General features: G+C 60.5%; 1 protein-coding gene across 9 annotated transcripts in view; it reads right to left on the bottom strand.

Moving 5' to 3' along the window:
- The window catches only part of INPP4A (inositol polyphosphate-4-phosphatase type I A), a 109,764-nt gene that overhangs the window by 26,020 nt on the left and 62,036 nt on the right, over positions 1–21,708 (bottom strand). For 3 of the 9 annotated variants that reach the window (XM_084900337.1, XM_084900336.1, XM_084900335.1), the window contains exons 8-17: positions 20,663–20,774; positions 14,484–14,574; positions 13,499–13,646; positions 10,518–10,648; positions 8,736–8,840; positions 8,193–8,301; positions 5,918–5,935; positions 3,385–3,568; positions 2,043–2,261; positions 1,088–1,226 (exon numbers count right to left, since the gene is read on the bottom strand). In XM_084900337.1, the coding sequence (XP_084756463.1) occupies positions 1,088–1,226; positions 2,043–2,261; positions 3,385–3,568; positions 5,918–5,935; positions 8,193–8,301; positions 8,736–8,840; positions 10,518–10,648; positions 13,499–13,646; positions 14,484–14,574; positions 20,663–20,774 (1,256 nt within the window). Of the gene's footprint in view, positions 1–958; positions 1,227–2,042; positions 2,262–3,384; positions 3,569–5,917; positions 5,936–8,192; positions 8,302–8,735; positions 8,841–10,517; positions 10,649–13,498; positions 13,647–14,483; positions 14,575–20,662; positions 20,775–21,708 lie in introns of all 9 variants that reach the window. The other 6 variants (XM_084900333.1, XM_084900331.1, XM_084900339.1 and 3 more) reach the window with 3 other exon arrangements.

Consider the following 21,708-nt stretch of genomic DNA (forward strand, 5'->3'; position numbering starts at 1 on the left):
CGTGAGTGCCGTTCACACGGGCCCCAGTGCGGCAGACTGCAGGCGGACGAGACGGGAGAGCACCGTCCAGTGCAGGGCGCACCGAGAGCCTCTGAAGAGCTGCCCAATGCAGAACGAAAAGCCCTGGCTGCGGGAAGCCTCCCCCTGGCACAGCGGGGCCTCACTTCCTGTGGCTCACACCCCAAGGGGAGCCAAGAGGAACAGAGGCCCGATCGCAGCCTGGCCTTCTCCTGTGAGAGCCGGAGCCCCGAGCTGCGGGGACAAGAAGCCAATCGTGCCGTCAGGCTCGGAGCAGGGCCGAGCGTCTGGCTGTGCCCTGTTCCCGCAGACAGAGACGCTTCCTGAAGTGCGCTGCTCCGTGCCAAGGCCCTTCTACCCTCAGAGCCCACCCTGGTGATAAGAACGGGAACCTAACTCAGCTCAGAGGCACAGGAGCAGGTGCCACCACCAGACCGAGTTACCACACGTCCCAAGGCACCGTCTCTGCTGGGTGAGCGCCCACTACTGACAACTGGCCTTCCGACAAGTCCGCTGGGCCGCCAACAGCTCTCCCCCGGCTTGTCCCTCACCAGTCACCTGTCCCTGGCTCTCCCAGCTCCTGGCACAATACTATAAACAGCCTCGTCAGAAACGCATGTGCGTTTTGGCCTCCTCCAGCTTCTCAGATCGGTTCACAAACCAGAGGAGTCCAGGAACCCGACCCTTACTGCTGTGGCAGCGTGGCCCAAGAGGCCCTCAGAGCCCACTGCAGCCAGACCTGCAGATGCACACGCAGGCTCCGTGGGCATGAAGCCCACGGCACCTCTGCCCTCACTGCCCGCTGCTCCATACACGGCGACACCCCCTCCGCCGACAGCCCTCCCTGCAGTCTACACGGGGAAGAGGACACGGAGTCAAGACACAGACAGACGCGGCATGAGGTGGAGGAAGCGAGATGGGAAGCGTGATGCATACGCACGTGTGGTCAGGTGAGGATGGCATGCAGCAGCGGGCATGGAGGCGGGCATGGAGGCGGGGCGTGGTGCGGAGGGGGCATCACAGAAGGGGTCCTCCGGTCGGATCCAGTAGGCGTGGCTGCTCCGGTTACCTTTCTTGCCGGTGCCGCTGCCCGAGCAGGGGAAGCCGTCCTCGCAGCCCTCACCGAGCAGGCGCTCCTTCTGCAGCAGCTTGTCCACCCGCTGGATGATGCACTCCAGGCTCTTGTCCACGTTCAGCCACACTTTCTCCTTCCAAAAGCAAAGGAGCCCATTTTGGTCAGCTCTCCAACAGGAAAGACAGAGCAGATCACAAACCAAACCAGCCCCCAATGACCCCACCCACATCCCGCTCATTAAAACACAGGTTTAGAAATACCAATAGGATTCGTCATTTCCCAAACACAACGTAAGTTATATTTGCTTTCCGAAGGATGGATCAATGTCCCAGGTCGCTAGTTTTAAAATGTGGAGACGTTTGCTAGGAATTGTCATGGAAGCCAGGCAGGGCTTCCCAGCACCTTCCAGCGCTAACACAGGGCGCAGGGCCAGGCCGGTGTCGCCCGTCCTCGCTCCCCCACGACCTCCTGCGTCACACAGAGGGGCAGCGGTCTCTTGGAGGGAAGAGAACGGAAACAGTTGGCCCCTTCAGAGGGGGTGGTGGGAGGAGGTGAGGGACGCCCGATCAGATCAGGGCTGAAGCAGCACCTGCCCAGTAACTCAGTAACTCAACCTCTGCTTCTCCACAGCCAGACACAAGACGAAACATGCTATGGATCCGCTCTCAGGCACAACTCTGAGGACAGCGCTCTGTGGCGTCGGGCGAGCGGGTGAGGCGTGGCGAGGCAGAGGCTCGAGGAGAAGCCCGCCCCTTCCGGCTGGCCTGAGGAGGGCAGCCCTCGGCAGCCCACCCCTCACACGGGCACAGCGGTGAAATCCTGCCTCCCGCCCGACACCAGGTGGCCCCGCAGCGTCTGGAAGGGCCGGAGCTCATCTGCAAAGGCCTCCTTTGGGAGGGAGAGCCAGGGGGAAGCTCAGCAGCGCGATGCGGGCGACGGCAGCACTCACCCACTCCTCCTCGTGCCAGTCCACCTGCAGGGAGGACCGGCTGTTCCTGCCCGTCCACCGGGCCGTGAGCGTGTCCTGGTCGTTCCTGAGCATCACCTGCTCCTCCTCAGTCGAGGTGGGGGAGGCCTTGGAGGCGATGTAGTCGGGCCGCGCGGCGTTCAGCCCATGGATGGCGCTGGCCAGCAGCTTGCAGTCGCAGACGGTGACCAGCTGCCGGGTCTGCAGGCACACACACCGGGGCCCTGAGCTCCAAGCCAGGGACTGCCAGGCCTGTCCTCCCTGAGAGCTCGGACCCATCTGAGCCCAGCACTGCTCCCCCGCCCCCTCCACAGCCTTCAGGACGCCGAGCCTGGACCACCTGTGATCCACCTGCAGACCCTGAGCCAGATTCCTCCCAAGCAGACTGGAGGACATGGGAGGACGAGGGGCGGGGGAGGCACCTGACATCGCTCAGGGAAGGGCCTGAAGAGAGCCCCGCGCCCCAGCCTTCCAGGATGCAGGGCGGTCTGTCCGCCCAATCCCAGGCGCCAGCCGCACTCCGCTTTAGAGACGGGAGCCTGTCTCCGCACCCACCTCCGGAGCCAGCCTGGCTCTGGGCGTTCCGTGTGCGGCAGGCGCTCGGCAGCTCCCTTTCCCATGGCTGAGGGCTCCCAACCTCCGGGGGACCCATGGGGAGGAGGGAATGTGGTCTGCTCAGGAACAGTGCCTCCCCCACACAGTGCTGACGGCCGGGGCAGTGTGAGCAGAGTCTCTGTGCCTCCCCCCACACAGTGCTGACGGCCGGGGCAGTGTGAGCAGAGTCTGTGTGCGCGCAAGGGACAGAGACATCAGTCATTTGAAAACTCATCACCCATCAAAAGGATCTGAGGTACCATGTCCCAGTGGTACTCATGTATTTTAAATCAGGATCAAACTGCCATCAATGAAAGGCTGGTTTACTGATGATCTATAAGCCAATAAAATATATTATTCTTGTGTTATGTCTGTATAATAACTCGCTTTCTCTTTTTTAATTCCAAGTACAACTGAACCGTGGGGGAATGTGCTGAGTAGGTGGTTACTAAGGAAGTGTGGACCTGTCAGGCCTTAACAGTGACTGCCCTGGACCTGCTGGGAGCCGCCTCTGCAGGGAGCAGCGGGGCTGTCACAGCTGGCCTGGCCTTGGCCTGTCCCGTCCAGGCCTGTGACCACAGGCAAATCCCCTGCGCCTGGACCTATGGGAACTGATCTGAAGCCAGACCATCCAGATCACCCCAATGTCACCCACTGTGTGAACGGCTCTGGGCACCCTCTGCCTCAACCAGGGGAGCCCCGCCCACACACCGCAGGGCCGTCCTCCTACCTTGTCTGCCAAGATGGCCAGTGTCCTTTCGAGGCCAGTGGCAGACCTATCCTTGGCCGCCCTGGAGAGCCGCTCTGCATAGTAGCTCACTTGGGTTTTCAGGGTGTTGATCTGGGCGATGATCTCCTTGGCTCTGACGACGTCCTGTGGGATGTAGACGATGGACTGGCAGCTGGACGGCGTACTAAGAGAGGTGAGAACAGGTCGATGAGGCTTTAGCACCCCCACCCAGCCTGCAACCAACACAAACAAAGCACTGTCTCTCTGGGACGTGTCCTGGGCTGGGGATGTCACTGGCGGTCCTTTCTGCCCATATGGCAGAAGCTGGAAATACTAACATACATTAAGCCTCCTATTGTTTGTCTGTATCTGTATTTGGACCATGTGTATGGACCTTGTGTGCAAATATTAAACCAGAAATTCCCTCATCTGTCGAATCTCAGCAGGACTTAAGTGGAGACACGGGGTCTGCTGGTGCCCAAAGGGGTCCGTTGTCATAGTGAGGGGAGACTTCCAAGGGTGCTAGACTTTGCCAAAAGGATCCTTGATTTTCCATTTGGCCAATTGGGACTTCAAGCCTGCTGTGCCCACACACAGCTCTCCTCCCTCCCAGGTCTGAGCCCAGCAAACCCTCGGAGGCCGGCTTCCTCCCTCCCCTCCCCTCTCCAGGACTTCCCCACGCTGAAATGGGAAGGTGCAGAGCGTGCCACGCCAGAGGCCGCCCTGGACACCGGCTCTTGTCAAACCTGGGAGCTTTGGAAACCTGCGTCTTCCTCCCACTCCGCTTCCTCGCCACCACGCAGCGTGTGTATCTTTAGATCTGAGGTCAAAGCTACAGCCCAGCCATTGCCAGACACAAATAAACACCAGCCTGGAGAGCCAGCCCGCGTCCCGGCGGCATGGGCCTGCTGTCATGGCGGCCCTTCCAGACGGAGATGGTAAATTGTACGTCTCTCAGCTAAGACCCCAAATCAACCCGATATTATACACAGGTTTTTCACACCATGTGTGGAAGCCGAGGAAAGCAGGGAGGGGAAGGATGAGGCGCCAATGCAGAGGTCTCTCCACAGTGGGCGTCGTGGGCTCTGGGTGTCCCTGCTTCACTGAGTGAGGGCCCTGCTGGTTCCCTCAGAGCAGCCCACCGGGCTTGGGGGACGAGAGAGAAGGTGGAGAGCTACACCCCCATCACCTTCTCTGGAGATGGGGGTGATCTGGCAGAGCTGAGAGCCCCCCCAATGGGCTCTTTCCAGGGCTGGCTACTCATTATCCAAGTCACCATAAAACGGCCCGCCCCTTCCCTGATGAAGTATGGGGTGAGCATGCAAAAAGAAAAACCCAAAGCGCCCAGAAGGAAAGCACACCACAAGCCCACACACCACCACCAAGACCTGCCGGAAGCCATGCAGCAGCCGGCGTGATCCGAGGAAACCTCCCACCGCTCGAGTGCTCACGCGATCTTCCAACCTGCAATCCCTCTTCCACATGAAGAGCTGCCGTGCCAGACAATTCAATCGTCAAAAACAATCTCAGAGCAGAATTTAAGAACCTCTAATCCGCCCAGTCCCCGGTATTTAGAGTGCACATGTAATGTGTGCTGTACACAGATACCCATGTGTGTACCTGGGTGTACACTTCCACACACGTGTACCTGCCCTGCGCCCAAGAGAGGCGTCAGACCTGCTCACCCTGTGCTCACAGGCCACGTCCTAATGGCTGTAAGCTGGGCCTTCTGCACGGGGAGACATGGCAGCTTCAAAGAGCTGCCATTCGGGGTGACCATGAAAGTGTGAGCACGTGTGCCCATGCCCGGTCCTCCCTGGGAAAGCCGAGGCCTGAGCCTGGCAGGCTCCTCGGGACTTCCTGTGCCAGACGTCCCGGAGCCAGCATCTCAGACAGGGCCCAGCCCCAGCCCAGCCTCGCCCAGCCTCGCACCTCCCAAAGGCTGGAGGTGCCTCCAGGGCTGCCAACTGAAGAAGTGCCACTACAAAGCCCGTTCTGGGCATGCCCGGGGCCCGGAGCAGCAGGGGAACCCCAGGCAGCACACATGACGGCTCCTGGCTGCCATCTAACTCTGTGGTGGAAAGTCACTTAGTTATCAGTTCTTGGTTAATACTGACACTAATAACACCGTTTTAAAATTATGTCTAAACTATTAAGTATCATGAAAATGTAAGCTGGCTTCACTCCCCAAAAGGTGCTGGTGAGGTGAGGTGGAGCCGGAGGGGTCTCAGCGCCCTGGGTGTGGACAGGGCATCCCGGCTCCGAGCGCGGCCTGGGCTCCCGGCCCTGGGAGAAGCAGAGCAGGTCTGCCCTCGGCGGAGCACAGCAACAAAGGCTCCATCTTAAAGACAAAGCAGGCCCTGGGCTGGCTATTCATCGTCCGAGAACATTGCGGTTGGAAGGGAGCGGCGCCGGGGCCTTCGCTCCAGCCACAGCGGCAGAGGCTGAGGCACTCTGGGGGAGGGGACAGACAGCACAGGCTTCTCTGCATGAGAGCAAGACCAGACAGACTCTCCACAGACAGAAAACTCACCAACACTCCTCAAAACTGCTAAAGAAAGAACCAAAATGAAATATTAGCATGTGTTAGCAAACACCAGATGCAAAACAAAAATTTAAAAGCCCGGTTTTGTCAAAACACTTGAACTTGATGGTCGAAGGACAACGCAGGAGCCTGGCGCTCATCCTGACAGCCTCGCCGGCACCTCGGCCCCGGCACATCCCCTGTGGGCACAGTGCGGCTGCACCTGAGGAGGTGTCAGTGAGGAAAACCGCCCCCACCAGTCTATGACATTGGCAGGACATTACATAGAAAGTCATAGTATATATTTGAAAATACCACCGAGGCATATAGGGGCTGAGACGTTCTGAAGTTAACATGCGGTGTGATCAGGCATGAGCACGCCAACCTGCCGGGGACGAGGACAGCCGGGAGCACCCCTCTTGACGGGCTTTTCCCTCCAGGGCCCCGTGCCACCCTCAAATCACACGCTCACACTCCACACTCCCCATGCAATGGTGTGACACACACGGATCTCTGCTGGCTGTGCAGCTGTCACATGTCCAGAGACACACGAGGCAGTGGGCCCGCAGCGGGCTGGCCATCTGGCTTGTCTGAGCAGGAAGGGCCTTGGTGGGGATGTGTCGAGGTGGACAGGCTGCCTGGAGCCTCCCCCTCCCAAGGCCGGAGCTCCCCTTCCACACCAGGCCCTCCCCGCTCCCCCTTCTCCCGCCTCCAGGGCAGCCTGAGCCCCCATCTGCACGGACACGCCTCACAGTGCTCCCTCCCTCCACTCACCTGTCCCCTCAGCCTCAGCGCCATGGCCGGGGACTCTCCTAGCTGCATCCCTGCACCTGACCTTTCACCCCTCCCTGTTCCAGGCCGGGGTCCGTTTTCTCCAGCCGCGTCCTGACTCCCGGCCACGGCAGCACAGAGCCAGCCCAGGGCCTCGGCTCCGGCGCCTGCTAACACTCTCCATCTGACCCCGGGAGCGGATTCCCTTGCCATTCCCTGGGCCTTCTCTCCACCTTCTCACAGACCAGTGGTCGGCAAACTGCAGCTCGCGAGACACATGCGGCTCTTTGGCCCCTTGAGTTTTTAGCAAAGGCCAGCTTAGGAGTCCCCTAATTAAGTTAATAACAATGTACTTACCTATATAGTTTAAGTTTAAAAAATGTGGCTCTCAAAAGAAATGTCAATCGTTGCACTGTTGATATTTGGCTCTGTGGACTAATGAGTTTGCCGACCGCTGCCTTAGACCGCTCCGTTCCCAGGGGGTGTGACCTTCCACTCCGCATCCTGCAGCGGCTGTTCCACCCAACCTCAGCCGCTCTTCCTGCCGCAAACCTGCCTGCAGCCTCCGCTGCTGCCTGCAGCCTCCGCTTCTCCACGTCCCTGGCGCCCTGCCTGCTCCTGCCTCTTCCACCCTCTCCAGAACCTGCTCGGTCCATGTTCTCCTCTGCCTGCCTCACTCACTCCCATCTTTCCTTTCAGCCTCAACACATTCACCTCACAATCGTCCTCCCCAAGCTGAGTCTTTCATTCTCTATTTCAGGTCCCAGGATCTCACAGTGTCCCCGACACTCACCACCTCCACTTCCTACACTCGCATCCCTTAACTGATTTAAATCCTGACATTCTGGAGATCACCTCCCCCGGGCCCCACACACGAGCTCGGATTCACAGGTCCCTCCCCGCCTCCCCTGCTGCCTGCCCCACGGCACCCTGTGTGCTTGCTCCCACGCACACACTGCTCACTCCAGGCCCAGAGCCCCTCAGGGCCAGGCCACTCTGCCAGCCCCACCCCCTGCTCACCAGCCACAGCCCCACCGAGGCCACTCTCCTCCCGCTCCCCTCCCCAAAGCACCGCTCTGAGCACAAGGGAATCTGCTCTGCGCTGCCGCCCCACCTGCTGCCTGGCAGCTTCCTGCTCAGCACGCAGGTCCCTTTGGGAACAGGGGACGTTTCCCCACAGCGCCCCTCAGGAAGGAGCAGTCTCTCCCAGGCTCACACTCCAGGACGCTCACTGATGGCCAGGGACTCTCAGGACAGCAGCGCCAGCCGTCCACTGAGGGCAGCTGCCGCCAGGAGCACCGCCTGCAGGTGATGTCTGTGCAGGGAAGGACTACTGACCAGGGGCCCCGCCGCCCGCTCAGTGCGCACACAGAGCAGCGCAGGGTGTGTGAGGCAGCCTCTCACCATGCAAAAGCAGGCTAAGGGCTGGATGCTTTGTGGTCATATTCTGATTTTTTAACCGAGGAAGCATCAGACAGCTAAACAAGGACCATGAACACCCCCAAGAACTTACTGTTTCTTGGTCTCTTCAAATTTGTGCAGCTTTTTGCGGAGGCCTCCTGACTTAAAACCTTGGCAGTGAGCGGCTGGCGCCCCGATGGTGACGATGTCGTAGCTCTGATCTGAGTGACAGAAAGCTCCTTGGTTACTCTGGGCTTGGGCCTGGGGAGGAGCCAGCTACGGGATGTGCACACAGATCTGGGCCTGACCCTCCCCCAGGCCCATGCAGACCACACAGCCCGGGCTGTCCAAGGGCCCCTAACCTCCCAGGGTGAAGCCACACGGGGCTGGAGGCAACACGCAGCCTGCATCCTACTTGGAGAGGATGACTGACAGGCAGCTTCCTGCCACAGAAACGCAAAGGAAGCTGGACAGGGGAGAACGCGAGGAAGGGGTTTGTGCTCGGAATGAAGACCTGACAAAGGTCCTGAGATGTGTCTCTCATCGAGCTGCCCAGCAGGACACGCAGGCACGGCTGGTGCAGATGTGGGGCAGCGCAGGGCCCGCGTGCACAGGGGCAGAGTGACGGGGGTTCCACAAGAGGGGCCGCAGTTACCTGATCCTCCATCGTCCTGAACCCTCATCCTCTGTATGTGCAAGTTTGTGGGAACAAATTCCAACTTTTTATCTGCTTTCAAACTGCTCGCTTTAAACGAGGGACCTAAGAAACAGAATATTCAGAAAACAAAGGGCATCAACATGTATCCCGCACCCACGAACGGCAAGTAGGAAGGGGTGCTGTGGGGGTGCTGCTCAGAAAGCAGGCTGGGGTGGTCGCAGCCCTGGCCATTCCGAGTTGCCTCTGAGCGCGTTTCATTCCCAGACACTGAGGGCGGGCGGCGCGCCGGCGGCCAGCTGGCTCTGGTGCTTAGGTGGGGAGTGGAGGCGGGAGGCAGCCTCAGGAGGTGCCTGCCCACCCATGACTCGGCTCGTCAGAGAGGCTGACACAGGAGGAGGCTCTGTGCTGCAGGCTGCCAGCAGCACTATAAAAAGCAAGCCCCACGCCAGGCCTGCCTGCTCCAGCTCTGGAGGCCCTTCATCCAAGACCCCGGGGGCTGGCTCAACCAGAGCAGCACTTGTCAGTTCTGAAAGTGATGACAAGGTCTGCTCACTCCGGGCTGTGGGGATGGACAGGCGCTGGGCAGCACCAGTTCTGGCCGCTAGAAGGCAAACTCAGGCCCCCTGCACACACTGGGTGGTCGATGTTGTGTGACCAACATCTGCGATCTGATTTCCACAATCAAAATCTGTAACTAATATAGGAACTCCATGTCAGAAGAGAAAGGAATTACGCTGGCAATCAGAGGGTAGAAGAGATAAAGGCGAAGAAAGGAAGATGTATTTTGCCAGCACACAAGATACAGGCAGGCACTGTCTGCTCTGCAAGAGGCTGCTCACTGGGCACGTACGGTGGCCCCGGCCCCGGCGGCGGGGAGCCTGCTAGGATGGCAGAATCTGCTGTCAACAGACTGGGCGATCAGACACAGTGACACTGAGAGCTCTGTTCCACAAAACCCGGGCTGGGCGGAGTCGGACTTCCCAGGTAATTGGCACCCAGCCTGGTAGGTCCCTGCGTTCCTCCAGACAAACGCTGCCTTTTGTCTTAGAGATACACTGGGATCTGTTCTTCAGATTCCAAGCAAACCAGGGCACCAGCATCTTATCATCACCTCTGTGTTCACTTCTCAGCCAAGTTCATGGGCACGCTCCCACGGTATGTGTCAAAAGTACGTTAAGGGCTTACGGTTTTCTTTCAACCCTGAAAATGCATTATGAAGAGCAGGAGGGAAGAGTCTAAAGATAGGGAATAAAGTAATGAAAAGCACCCTCTACCCCCAATCACCCTGTTTGGAATAAAAAGGGAGTGAGTTAAGAATAGTCTTCTAAACCTTCCCTGAGAGTGTTCTGAAAATCAAATGGCATCTTTCAAGAAAAGGTGAAGTGTCTGCACTTCATTCTCCCTTTGGAACCTTAAAGCAGTGAATTCACTCAATGTATGTGTTCAGTGAAGTGCCAGTGTTAGACAGGGACCTGGAGAAACTTGTGGAAGGCACAGGGCCTCCATCCTCTGGGCATCTCACTGGCATCAGACCCTCCGGTCTCTGAAATCTCACTGCACGGTGGTTGTTTTAGCACATGACACCTTGGAAGGAATTTTCAATGTAATTCACAGACTTGCCTTCTTAATTAGGATCTGAAAAATCTAAATTTTAGAGAACTCACACCTCCATGAGAATCTATTTTTAAAAATCCATTTGAGTGTCTGCCAGTGTGACTATCGGGCACTCCTGGGGTGCAGATTCCCGTGCATGTCATGGCGGAGAGGCCCGGTGCCCACCTTTGTACTGATGCAGGTCGGTCAGGTTCTCCTGGTACGTGAGGATGATGGTCTGGTACTGAGTGACGATCTGGCGCCGGAGGCTCTCCCAGCAGGGAGACAGCTCCCCCAGCTCCTCCAACTCACACACTCTGCAAGCGAGACACAGAGTCAGGCCCAGGGCTGCCCGCCCGGAAAACACAGTGCCCACAGAAGCGGCAGGTGCCAGGGAGGGCAGCACCCGAGTCAGGCCGAGCAGAGGGGCGTGAGGGGCTCCCCAGGAGGAAGGGCTGCACGAGGCGCAGACCCTCGACCACAGGGCATGTGCACAGAGAAGCTTTGTACAGAAACTTAGCCAAATGTTCGAGGCAAACCCAGTGGAGGAGCGGAGAGGAGAGCGGCCCCTCGGGCCCGACACCCTGGCTCCCGCAGAAACCACAGGGCGAAGGCCAAGCTGCGGCCACTGGGCCTGGGCAGAGCAGTGACCTGTGACCCTCCCAGACACAAGAGCTGGAGACCTGTAAGTAACTGCTATGATTTGTTGTCTCCAGAAAAGTAACAAAACACAAGATTAATTAAAAAAAAAGAAGAAGAAGAACCACTTTAGGAACCTGGGGAGCAGGAAAGTATAAAAAGACTAAAATCCTCATTTTATAGGAAATCAATAGCTAATCCCTGAACCTAATTAAAAGTACTCTACCCATATATTTAGGAATATAGCAGTTAACACTAACATGGATAACCCTGAGACTTATGTTCTTAACAGCCTTGGGGCAGTATTTAGCTTTTTATACTATGCACATTTTCCTTTGAAGGGGAAAAAAACCCTAATTTATAGAAGTTTTTAGGAATCTACTAAATTGTCTGATATTAAAAAAACAACAACACTGTACTACTTTACTGTTATACTAGAGGCCCGGTGCACAAAATTTGTGCATGGTGGGGGTCCCCTTAGCCCAGCCTGCACCCTCTCCAATCTGGGACCCCTGGGGGGATGTCTGACTGCCAGTTTAGGATCAGGCCTAAACTGGCAGTCGGACATCCCTCTCACAGTCCTGGACTGCTGGATCCTAATCGCTCACTTGCCTGCATGCCTGGTCACCCCTAACTGTCCCCACCCTGCTGGCCTGATCGCCCCTCATTGCCTCTGTGTGCCAGCCTGATCACTCCTAACTGCCCCCCACCCCCTGCCAGCCTGGTCACCCCTTATTGTACCCCCTGCTGGCCTGGTCACCCATAACTTCCCCCTCGCCCCTGTAGGCCTAATCACCCTTCATGCGCCCCCCCCTTCCCCCCCCTCGCTGGCCTGGTTGTCCCACACAGCCTATGGTTCAGTCATTTGGTTGTCCCTCACTAACCCCCCTGCCATAGGCAGCCATCTTCTGAGGGTGTGAGGGTCAATTTGCATATTACCTCTTTATTATATAGGATTAGCAAAAATAACGTACCCTGGCTGGGGTGGCTCAGTTGGTTAGAGCATCGACCTGTACACTAAAAGGTTGTTTGATTCCCGGTCAGGGTACATACCCAGATTGCAGGTTCGATCCCTGGTTGGGCATGTACAGGAGGCCACTGATCTGTTTCTCTCTCCCTTTCTCTGGCTGCCAAATCAACTACAACGTGTCCTTGGGTGAGGACTTAAAAAGTCAAGGTAAAAGGACCCGGCACAGGCCAGGCGGGAGAGCAGTATCCTCACTCCGAGGCCCGCTGGCTCCAGCCTCAGCTCCTCACATGCACCCTGTGGTCCCTCTGGGCGTCTCTGCTGTGCTTCATGTGGCTCCTCCTTATGCTCCTGGTGTCAGTTTAATGTCACAGAGGCCTGCTCAGACCACCCTCCCTTTTGGGCCCCCTTTCACTTTCTGCGGACACATTTTCACTTTCTGGGGGCTCCGTGTGTGGCCCCCAGTTCTGTTAATGACTGTCCCCCGGGGTGTCTCGCACAGCACCTGCCATGTGACTAGAGTGGAAAACAGCACAACCCTCGAAAGCAAAGTGCTTATGTGAACAGGCTCTGAGTACAGCGTGTGAGAGCACACACCGAGCACCAATGGGGAAGTGGTGCCCTAACTAGGAATGATAAGGGAAGGTACGTGGTAGCTCTGTATAAAGACACAATATGGAAAAGCTGAAAGGAAAAATGTAAAAATTAAAATACATATAAAATATGTATGAATAGAGAGAAAGCAGCTCTGTATTTCTTGCCATTTTTCTTTTAAGTTTGATTTTTTCAAGATGAAAATTTAAAATGAAACATTTGTGTTAAAAAGGTAGGATGGTGGCTGCAATGTTTTCTTTCATGTTTGTTATACTGTGTCTGTAATTAACGCCGCTTTATGATAAGGAGCAGTCATGACAGTGAGGGCGAACGCGAGACACAACCTGCAGTGCCGAGCCCCGGCCTCTCCCTGCCGTGGCACCAGGGGCGTGCTCTGAGCTGGAAGGACACCCTAAGCCAGGGGTCTTCAAACTACGGCCCGCGGGCCACGTGCGGCCCGCAGAGGAGTCTGATCCGGCCCGCCAGGTTTTTTGGGCAGTGAGCGCAGCCGAGGTGTTACAGTAGGAATTAGTAGTTCATATAGTCCGGCCCTCCAGCTCTCTGTGATCTGGCCCCCCTTTAAAAAGTTTGAGGACCCCTGCCCTAGTGGGCCCTGCTCAACTTTCCAGAGCCCATATCACGGCGGCTGCCCACGAAAACTGCTGGCCCAAGCGGCCACAACCGAAGAATGACCAGCTACTTTTAACTTCCTGAGGCCAAGAGCGATGGAAGGAGAGGGAGCGGGTACCGAGAGCCGGGCACGTCTAGTGAAGTCTCCACACAGAACCCCCAGGACGCAGATGAGCAAACGGGGCTGTGGAAGCCCAGGCCACAAAGCCACCCAGGGCAGAGGCTGGCCTGTCACCTGGCCTGTCTGGGCCGGTGCTCTGTCCGCCGCCCACATCTAAGCTTTCCGAAGGCACGCGGCGCGGCATGGTGGGCGGGCAGCCGCTCCACCTGGCCTCACCTGGCCGCGTCCTCTTCCAGCAGCAGCTTCACGAACTGCCGGGGCACGTGCAGGGAGAGCACGCTCTCCGCCATCTGCTCCAGGATCCGCAGGTGGTTGCCGTCGGTGGTGGGGAAGCGGTACATGCGGCAGATGGCGCCGCCGAACACTGAGGGACGGGAGACAGACTGTGGTGAGCAGGCTGCAGACCCGGGCGGGTCTGACTGTTCATCTCAGTTAACCGTCTAAACTAGGGGTGTCGAACTCAATCAGAGAAGGGGCCAAAATCTAAAATCCAGCCTAAATCGCGGGCCGAATGGTTTACTGAACAGTCATAAACTGACAATGGCATAAACTGACAGCGGAGTGCAGTGATGACAGCGCGGTGCGGGCCACATTGCAAGGCCTGGCGGGCTGGATTTGGCCCGCGGGCCTTGTGTTTGACACATGTGGTCTAAACCAAAAGCCCACAGCTGACTGAGCCTGAATGCTCTCCCCTGGGACGTGCCATCCCCTTGTCCCAGAATGCATCACTGACTCCCAAATACAAGGCTGTGCCGGTGAGCCGGCAGCCACTAAGGCCAGCGTTGGCAAGAGACAGGGAGGAGGGAGGAAGCTCCTCCTTGGAGGTTTACAACTCGTTAAACGCTGGCAAAGGAAGCTCAGCAGAGCTGGCTGGCGTGGCTCAGCGGCTGAGCAGCGACCTATGAACAGGATTTCACAGTTCAATTCCAGGTCAAGTCATATGCCCGGGTTGTGGGCCCGATCCCCAGTGTGGGGCAGCCGACCAATGATTCTCTCTCATTACTGGTGTTTCTATGTCTGTCTCCCTCTCCCTTCCTCTCAGGAATCAGTAATTTTTTATTTATTTATTTATTTAAGAAAAAAGAGCTCAGCAGAGGAGCCCATCGGGCGGGCGCGCGGCCGTGGCAGCCACAGCAGGGGGGGGAGAGGGTGACCGGGGCCATCCCCGAGGCGGGCAGAGGGCCAGGGAGGATCTGCTTACCCGATTTCAGTAAAGTGTCTTTACGCAAGGAAGCATATTTGGATCGGATTCCCAACGCTTCGGTCAAGCTCTCGTCCACGGGCAGGACCATCTAGTGACACGTACAGGAAAGCACAAGCAGCCGTGAGCTCAGGGGAGGCCAGCGCCCTCCGCAGAGGTGGCGGCCGCCACATCTCATAACAGAGCTCTCAAGGTGAACGGCACCGTCAGCTCTACACTGAACAGGTCACCGAGGCCACAGACTGGCCAGCCCACGTCCCTGCACAGTGACCGTGTCCCACTCAACGCTTTCCAGAAACGAATGTCTTTCGACCTCGTCATTTCACCTCATATTTCGGAGTGCTGACGTGTGAAGTTCAGGGAGGGAAAGTGATACACAGATATGTTTCCCTAGCTGACGTCCCGGCGCATTTGGGGTGAAGGAGCTATGTCTGCACTTTAACATGACACGGACCGCTGCTTGAGTTCTAAATTGGAATTCCAGTCTGAGAGCACAGATGTTTCTGAACGTGAGAGAGAGAGGCGAGGAGACAGCATGGGAGGGGAGGGGAACGGGAACACAGCCCGCGGGGGGTGAGAGGCTGCAGGGTGTGCAGACTTGAGATGTGTGTGCATGAGGCGACCACGAGCACCTGAGTCCCTGGGAGACGAAGATACTAACAGATACCAAAGGCAGTCCGGGTCTCACTCCCCACCCCACCCCAGCCACCTCTCCCCGCTCCTGACTGCACCCCCTCCACACCCTCTCCTCCTGACTGCACCCCCTCCACACCCTCTCCCTCCTGACTGCACCCCCTCCACACCCTCTCCTCCTGACTGCACCCCCTCCACACCCTCTCCCTCCTGACTCAACCCCTCCACACCCTCCCCCTCCTGACTGCACCCCCTCCACACCCTCCCCCTCCTGACTGTACCCCCTCCACACCCCTCCCCCTCCTGTCTGCACCCCCTCCACACCCTCTCCCCTCCTGTCTGCACCCCCTCCACACCCTCCCCCTCCTGTCTGCACCCCCTCCACACCCTCTCCCCTCCTATCTGCACCCCCTCCACACCCTCTCCCTCCTGACTGCAGCCCCTCCACACCCTCTCCCCTCCTGTCTGCACCCCCTCCACACCCTCCCCCCTCCTGACTAAACCCCTCCACACCCTCCCCCTCCTGACGGCACCCCCTCCACACCCTCCCCCTCCTGACTGCACCCCCTCCACACCCTCCCCTCCTGACTGCACCCCCTCCACACCCTCCCCTCCTGACTGCACCCCCTCCACACCCTCTCCCTCCTGACTGCACCCCCTCCACACCCTCTCCCTCCTGACTGCACCCCCTCCACACCCTCCCCTCCTGACTGCACCCCCTCCACACCCTCTCCCCTCCTGTCTGCACCCCCTCCACACCCTCTCCCTCCTGACTGCACCCCCTCCACACCCTCCCCTCCTGACTGCACCCCCTCCACACCCTCTCCCTCCTGACTGCACCCCCTCCACACCCTCTCCCTCCTGACTGCACCCCCTCCACACCCTCCCCTCCTGACTGCACCCCCTCCACACCCTCTCCCCTCCTGTCTGCACCCCCTCCACACCCTCTCCCTCCTGACTGCACCCCCTCCACACCCTCTCCTCCTGACTGCACCCCCTCCACACCCTCTCCTCCTGACTGCACCCCCTCCACACCCTCTCCCTCCTGACTGCACCCCCTCCACACCTTCCCCCTCCTGACTGCACCCCCTCCACACCCTCTCCCTCCTGACTGCACCCCCTCCACACCCTCCCCCTCCTGACTGCACCCCCTCCACACCCTCTCCCTCCTGACTGCACCCCCTCCACACCCTCTCCCTCCTGACTGCACCCCCTCCACACCCTCTTCCTCCTGTCTGCACCCCCTCCACACCCTCTCCCTCCTGACTGCACCCCCTCCACACCCTCTCCCTCCTGACTGCACCCCCTCCACACCCCTCCCCCTCCTGTCTGCACCCCCTCCACACCCTCCCCTCCTGACTGCACCCCCTCCACACCCTCCCCCTCCTGTCTGCACCCCCTCCACACCCTCCCCCTCCTGACTGCACCCCCTCCACACCCTCTCCCCTCCTGACTGCACCCCCTCCACACCCTCTCCCCTCCTGACTGCACCCCCTCCACACCCTCCCCCTCCTGACTGCACCCCCTCAACACCCTCTCCCTCCTGACTGCACCCCCTCCACACCCTCTCCCTCCTGACTGCACCCCCTCCACACCCTCCCCCTCCTAACTGCACCCCCTCCACACCCTCTCCCCTCCTGACTGCACCCCCTCCACACCCCTCTCCCCTCCTGACTGCACCCCCTCCACACCCTCCCCCTCCTGACTCAACCCCTCCACACCCTCCCCCTCCTGACTGCACCCCCTCCACACCCCTCCCCCTCCTGTCTGCACCCCCTCCACACCCTCCCCCTCCTGACTGCACCCCCTCCACACCCCTCTCCCCTCCTGACTGCACCCCCTCCACACCCTCTCCCCTCCTGACTGCACCCCCTCCACACCCTCCCCCTCCTGACTGCACCCCCTCCACACCCTCCCCTCCTGACTGCACCCCCTCCACACCCTCTCCCCTCCTATCTGCACCCCCTCCACACCCTCCCCCTCCTGTCTGCACCCCCTCCACACCCCTCCCCCTCCTGTCTGCACCCCCTCCACACCCTCCCCTCCTGACTGCACCCCCTCCACACCCTCCCCCTCCTGACTGCAGCCCCTCCACACCCTCCCCCTCCTGACTGCACCCCCTCCACACCCTCTCCTCTCCTGACTCAACCCCTCCACACCCTCCCCCTCCTGACTGCACCCCCTCCACACCCTCCCCTCCTGACTGCACCCCCTCCACACCCTCCCCCTCCTGACTCAACCCCTCCACACCCTCCCCTCCTGACTGCAGCCCCTCCACACCCTCCCCCTCCTGACTGCACCCCCTCCACACCCTCTCCCCTCCTGACTGCACCCCCTCCACACCCTCTCCCCTCCTGACTGCAGCCCCTCCACACCCTCCCCCTCCTGTCTGCACCCCCTCCACACCCTCCCCCTCCTGACTGCACCCCCTCCACACCCTCCCCCTCCTGACTGCACCCCCTCCACACCCTCCCCCTCCTGACTGCACCCCCTCCACACCCTCTCCCTCCTGACTGCACCCCCTCCACACCCTCCCCCTCCTGACTGCACCCCCTCCACACCCTCTCCCTCCTGTCTGCACCCCCTCCACACCCTCCCCCTCCTGACTGCACCCCCTCCACACCCTCCCCCTCCTGACTGCACCCCCTCCACACCCCTCTCCCCTCCTGACTGCACCCCCTCCACACCCTCCCCCTCCTGACTGCACCCCCTCCACACCCTCCCCCTCCTGACTGCACACCCTCCACACCCCTCTCCCCTCCTGACTGCACCCACTCCACACCCTCCCCCTCCTGACTGCACCCCCTCCACACCCTCTCCCTCCTGACTGCACCCCCTCCACACCCTCTCCCTCCTGTCTGCACCCCCTCCACACCCTCCCCCTCCTGACTGCACCCCCTCCACACCCCTCCCCCTCCTGACTGCACCCCCTCCACACCCTCCCCTCCTGACTGCACCCCCTCCACACCCCTCTCCCCTCCTGACTGCACCCCCTCCACACCCTCCCCCTCCTGACTCAACCCCTCCACACCCTCTCCCCTCCTGACTGCACCCCCTCCACACCCTCCCCCTCCTGACTGCACCCCCTCCACACCCTCTCCCTCCTGACTGCACCCCCTCCACACCCTCCCCCTCCTGACTGCACCCCCTCCACACCCTCCCCCTCCTGACTCAACCCCTCCACACCCCTCTCCCCTCCTGACTGCACCCCCTCCACACCCTCCCCCTCCTGACTCAACCCCTCCACACCCTCTCCCCTCCTGACTGCACCCCCTCCACACCCTCCCCCTCCTGACTGCACCCCCTCCACACCCTCTCCCTCCTGACTGCACCCCCTCCACACCCTCCCCCTCCTGACTGCAGCCCCTCCACACCCTCCCCCTCCTGACTCAACCCCTCCACACCCTCTCCCCTCCTGACTGCACCCCCTCCACACCCTCCCCCTCCTGACTGCACCCCCTCCACACCCTCTCCCCTCCTGACTGCACCCCCTCCACACCCTCCCCCTCCTGACTGCACCCCCTCCACACCCCTCTCCCCTCCTGACTGCACCCCCTCCACACCCTCCCCCTCCTGACTCAACCCCTCCACACCCTCTCCCCTCCTGACTGCACCCCCTCCACACCCTCCCCCTCCTGACTGCAGCCCCTCCACACCCTCCCCCTCCTGACTGCACCCCCTCCACACCCTCTCCCTCCTGTCTGCACCCCCTCCACACCCTCCCCCTCCTGACTGCACCCCCTCCACACCCCTCTCCCCTCCTGACTGCACCCCCTCCACACCCTCCCCCTCCTGACTCAACCCCTCCACACCCTCTCCCTCCTGTCTGCACCCACTCCACACCCTCCCCCTCCTGACTGCACCCCCTCCACACCCTCCCCCTCCTGACTGCAGCCCCTCCACACCCTCCCCCTCCTGACTGCACCCCCTCCACACCCTCTCCCCTCCTGACTGCACCCCCTCCACACCCTCCCCCTCCTGACTGCACCCCCTCCACACCCTCTCCCCTCCTGACTCAACCCCTCCACACCCTCTCCCCTCCTGTCTGCACCCCCTCCACACCCTCTCCCCTCCTGACTGCACCCCCTCCACACCCTCCCCCTCCTGACTGCACCCCCTCCACACCCTCCCCTCCTGACTGCAGCCCCTCCACACCCTCCCCCTCCTGACTGCAGCCCCTCCACACCCTCCCCCTCCTGACTGCACCCCCTCCACACCCTCTCCCCTCCTGACTGCAGCCCCTCCACACCCTCCCCCTCCTGACTGCACCCCCTCCACACCCTCCCCCTCCTGACTGCACCCCCTCCACACCCCTCCCCCTCCTGACTGCACCCCCTCCACACCCTCTCCCCTCCTGACTGCAGCCCCTCCACACCCTCCCCCTCCTGACTGCACCCCCTCCACACCCTCCCCTCCTGACTGCACCCCCTCCACACCCTCCCCTCCTGACTGCACCCCCTCCACACCCTCTCCCCTCCTGTCTGCACCCCCTCCACACCCTCTCCCTCCTGACTGCACCCCCTCCACACCCTCCCCCTCCTGTCTGCACCCCCTCCACACCCTCTCCCTCCTGTCTGCACCCCCTCCACACCCTCTCCCCTCCTGACTGCACCCCCTCCACACCCCTCTCCCCTCCTGACTGCACCCCCTCCACACCCTCCCCCTCCTGACTGCACCCCCTCCACACCCTCCCCCTCCTGACTGCAGCCCCTCCACACCCTCCCCCTCCTGACTGCACCCCCTCCACACCCTCTCCCTCCTGACTGCACCCCCTCCACACCCTCCCCCTCCTGACTCAACCCCTCCACACCCTCCCCTCCTGACTGCACCCCCTCCACACCCTCCCCCTCCTGACTCAACCCCTCCACACCCTCCCCTCCTGACTGCACCCCCTCCACACCCTCCCCCTCCTGACTGCACCCCCTCCACACCCTCCCCCTCCTGACTGCACCCCCTCCACACCCTCTCCCCTCCTGACTGCAGCCCCTCCACACCCTCCCCCTCCTGACTGCACCCCCTCCACACCCTCTCCCCTCCTGACTCAACCCCTCCACACCCTCTCCCTTCCTGACTGCACCCCCTCCACACCCCTCCCCCTCCTGACTGCACCCCCTCCACACCCTCCCCTCCTGACTGCACCCCCTCCACACCCTCCCCTCCTGACTGCACCCCCTCCACACCCTCTCCCCTCCTGACTGCAGCCCCTCCACACCCTCCCCCTCCTGACTGCACCCCCTCCACACCCTCTCCCCTCCTGACTGCAGCCCCTCCACACCCTCCCCCTCCTGACTGCACCCCCTCCACACCCTCCCCCTCCTGACTGCAGCCCCTCCGCCGGGTTACCCCATTCGGAGGTGGCCCGTGTGGCCTGGGCAGAGCCGGCTCCAGGGCAGCAGAGCCTGGGGGCTCCCTTCTCCCCCGGTGAGAGCGCCCGGGACTGGCAGGTCCTGTGGCGGGCGGCAGCGCAGCCCACCTGCTCCTCCCTGCAGCGGAGGCAGGGCCCATCTAGAACGGGGCCGTCACTCCTTCCCGTGACGGGTGCTCACCCTCCCGTTGACGGTGTCCAGAGTCCGGGTCACTGGAGGCCGCTGGTCTGACTTCTCCTCCATCTGCCAGCCGATCACCGTGATGTTACCCACACGGTCACTCTCCGCAGACCTGCAACGAGGAACCGCTTTGGGAAGTGGCGGCGTGGGGCTCCATTTCTGCGTCAGCTCAGCATCCTGTCCCCGAGGTCCAGGGCGTGCCAGGACCTGGCAGCCAGCCGGGCAGCCTTTGCTGCACGCCCAGACCCGGGGGGAGGGGGTAACGGGACACAGACAGGAAACCAAAGCTCCAGGGGAAGTGCGAGCATGCCTGGCGATGCTGAGGGGGAGCCCGTGCTTGCCCCCCCCGGGCTGAGCCCTGCCCCAGGCAGCAACAGGGACTCGTCTGGAAACCAGGACTGGAGAGAACCTTCTTCGGGGACCAGACCCTTCCTGCTCCTTCCCGACCGTCCTCAAGCTTTTCTTTTTCTTTCTTTTCTTTTTTTTAAATATATTTTATTGATTTTTTACAGAGAGGAGGAGGGAGGGAGAGTTAGAAACATCGATGAGAGAGAATCATCAATCAGCTGCCTCTTGCACACCCCCTACTGGGGATGTGCCCACAACCAAGGTACATGCCCTTGACCGGAATCGAACCTGGGACCTTTCAGTCCGCAGACCAACACTCTATCCACTGAGCCAAACCGGTTTTGGCCGTCCTCAAGCTTTGATTTTCCCCCAGGCCAAGGCCTGGACCCCAAGTCAGCTGAGGTCACCCAGGGTTTCCCAAAGCCTGTAATTGCTGGCGCGATACAGCTGATGCCCCTCCAGCCGGCCAGGCTCACCCTAGACCGCAGGAGGGCTGCACCTGGGCCCATCTGGCTCAGCCAGGGGCGCCCGGGCTTGCATGAGACGTCTGACCGAGCCAGTCCTAACGCCCACGTGGTCACCGCTGGTGCCAATCACCTTTGTGACTCAGTGTCCTCATGCCGGAAAGTCCTTTCCCCACACCCTCCCAACGGTCATCCTCAGCTTCTTTACAAAGGACGATCGGTGCCCACTTCTTA

This window comes from Pipistrellus hanaki, assembly GCF_964339955.1.
Source record: "Pipistrellus hanaki genome assembly, chromosome: 12".
In the NCBI taxonomy this organism is placed as follows: Eukaryota; Metazoa; Chordata; class Mammalia; order Chiroptera; family Vespertilionidae; genus Pipistrellus; species Pipistrellus hanaki.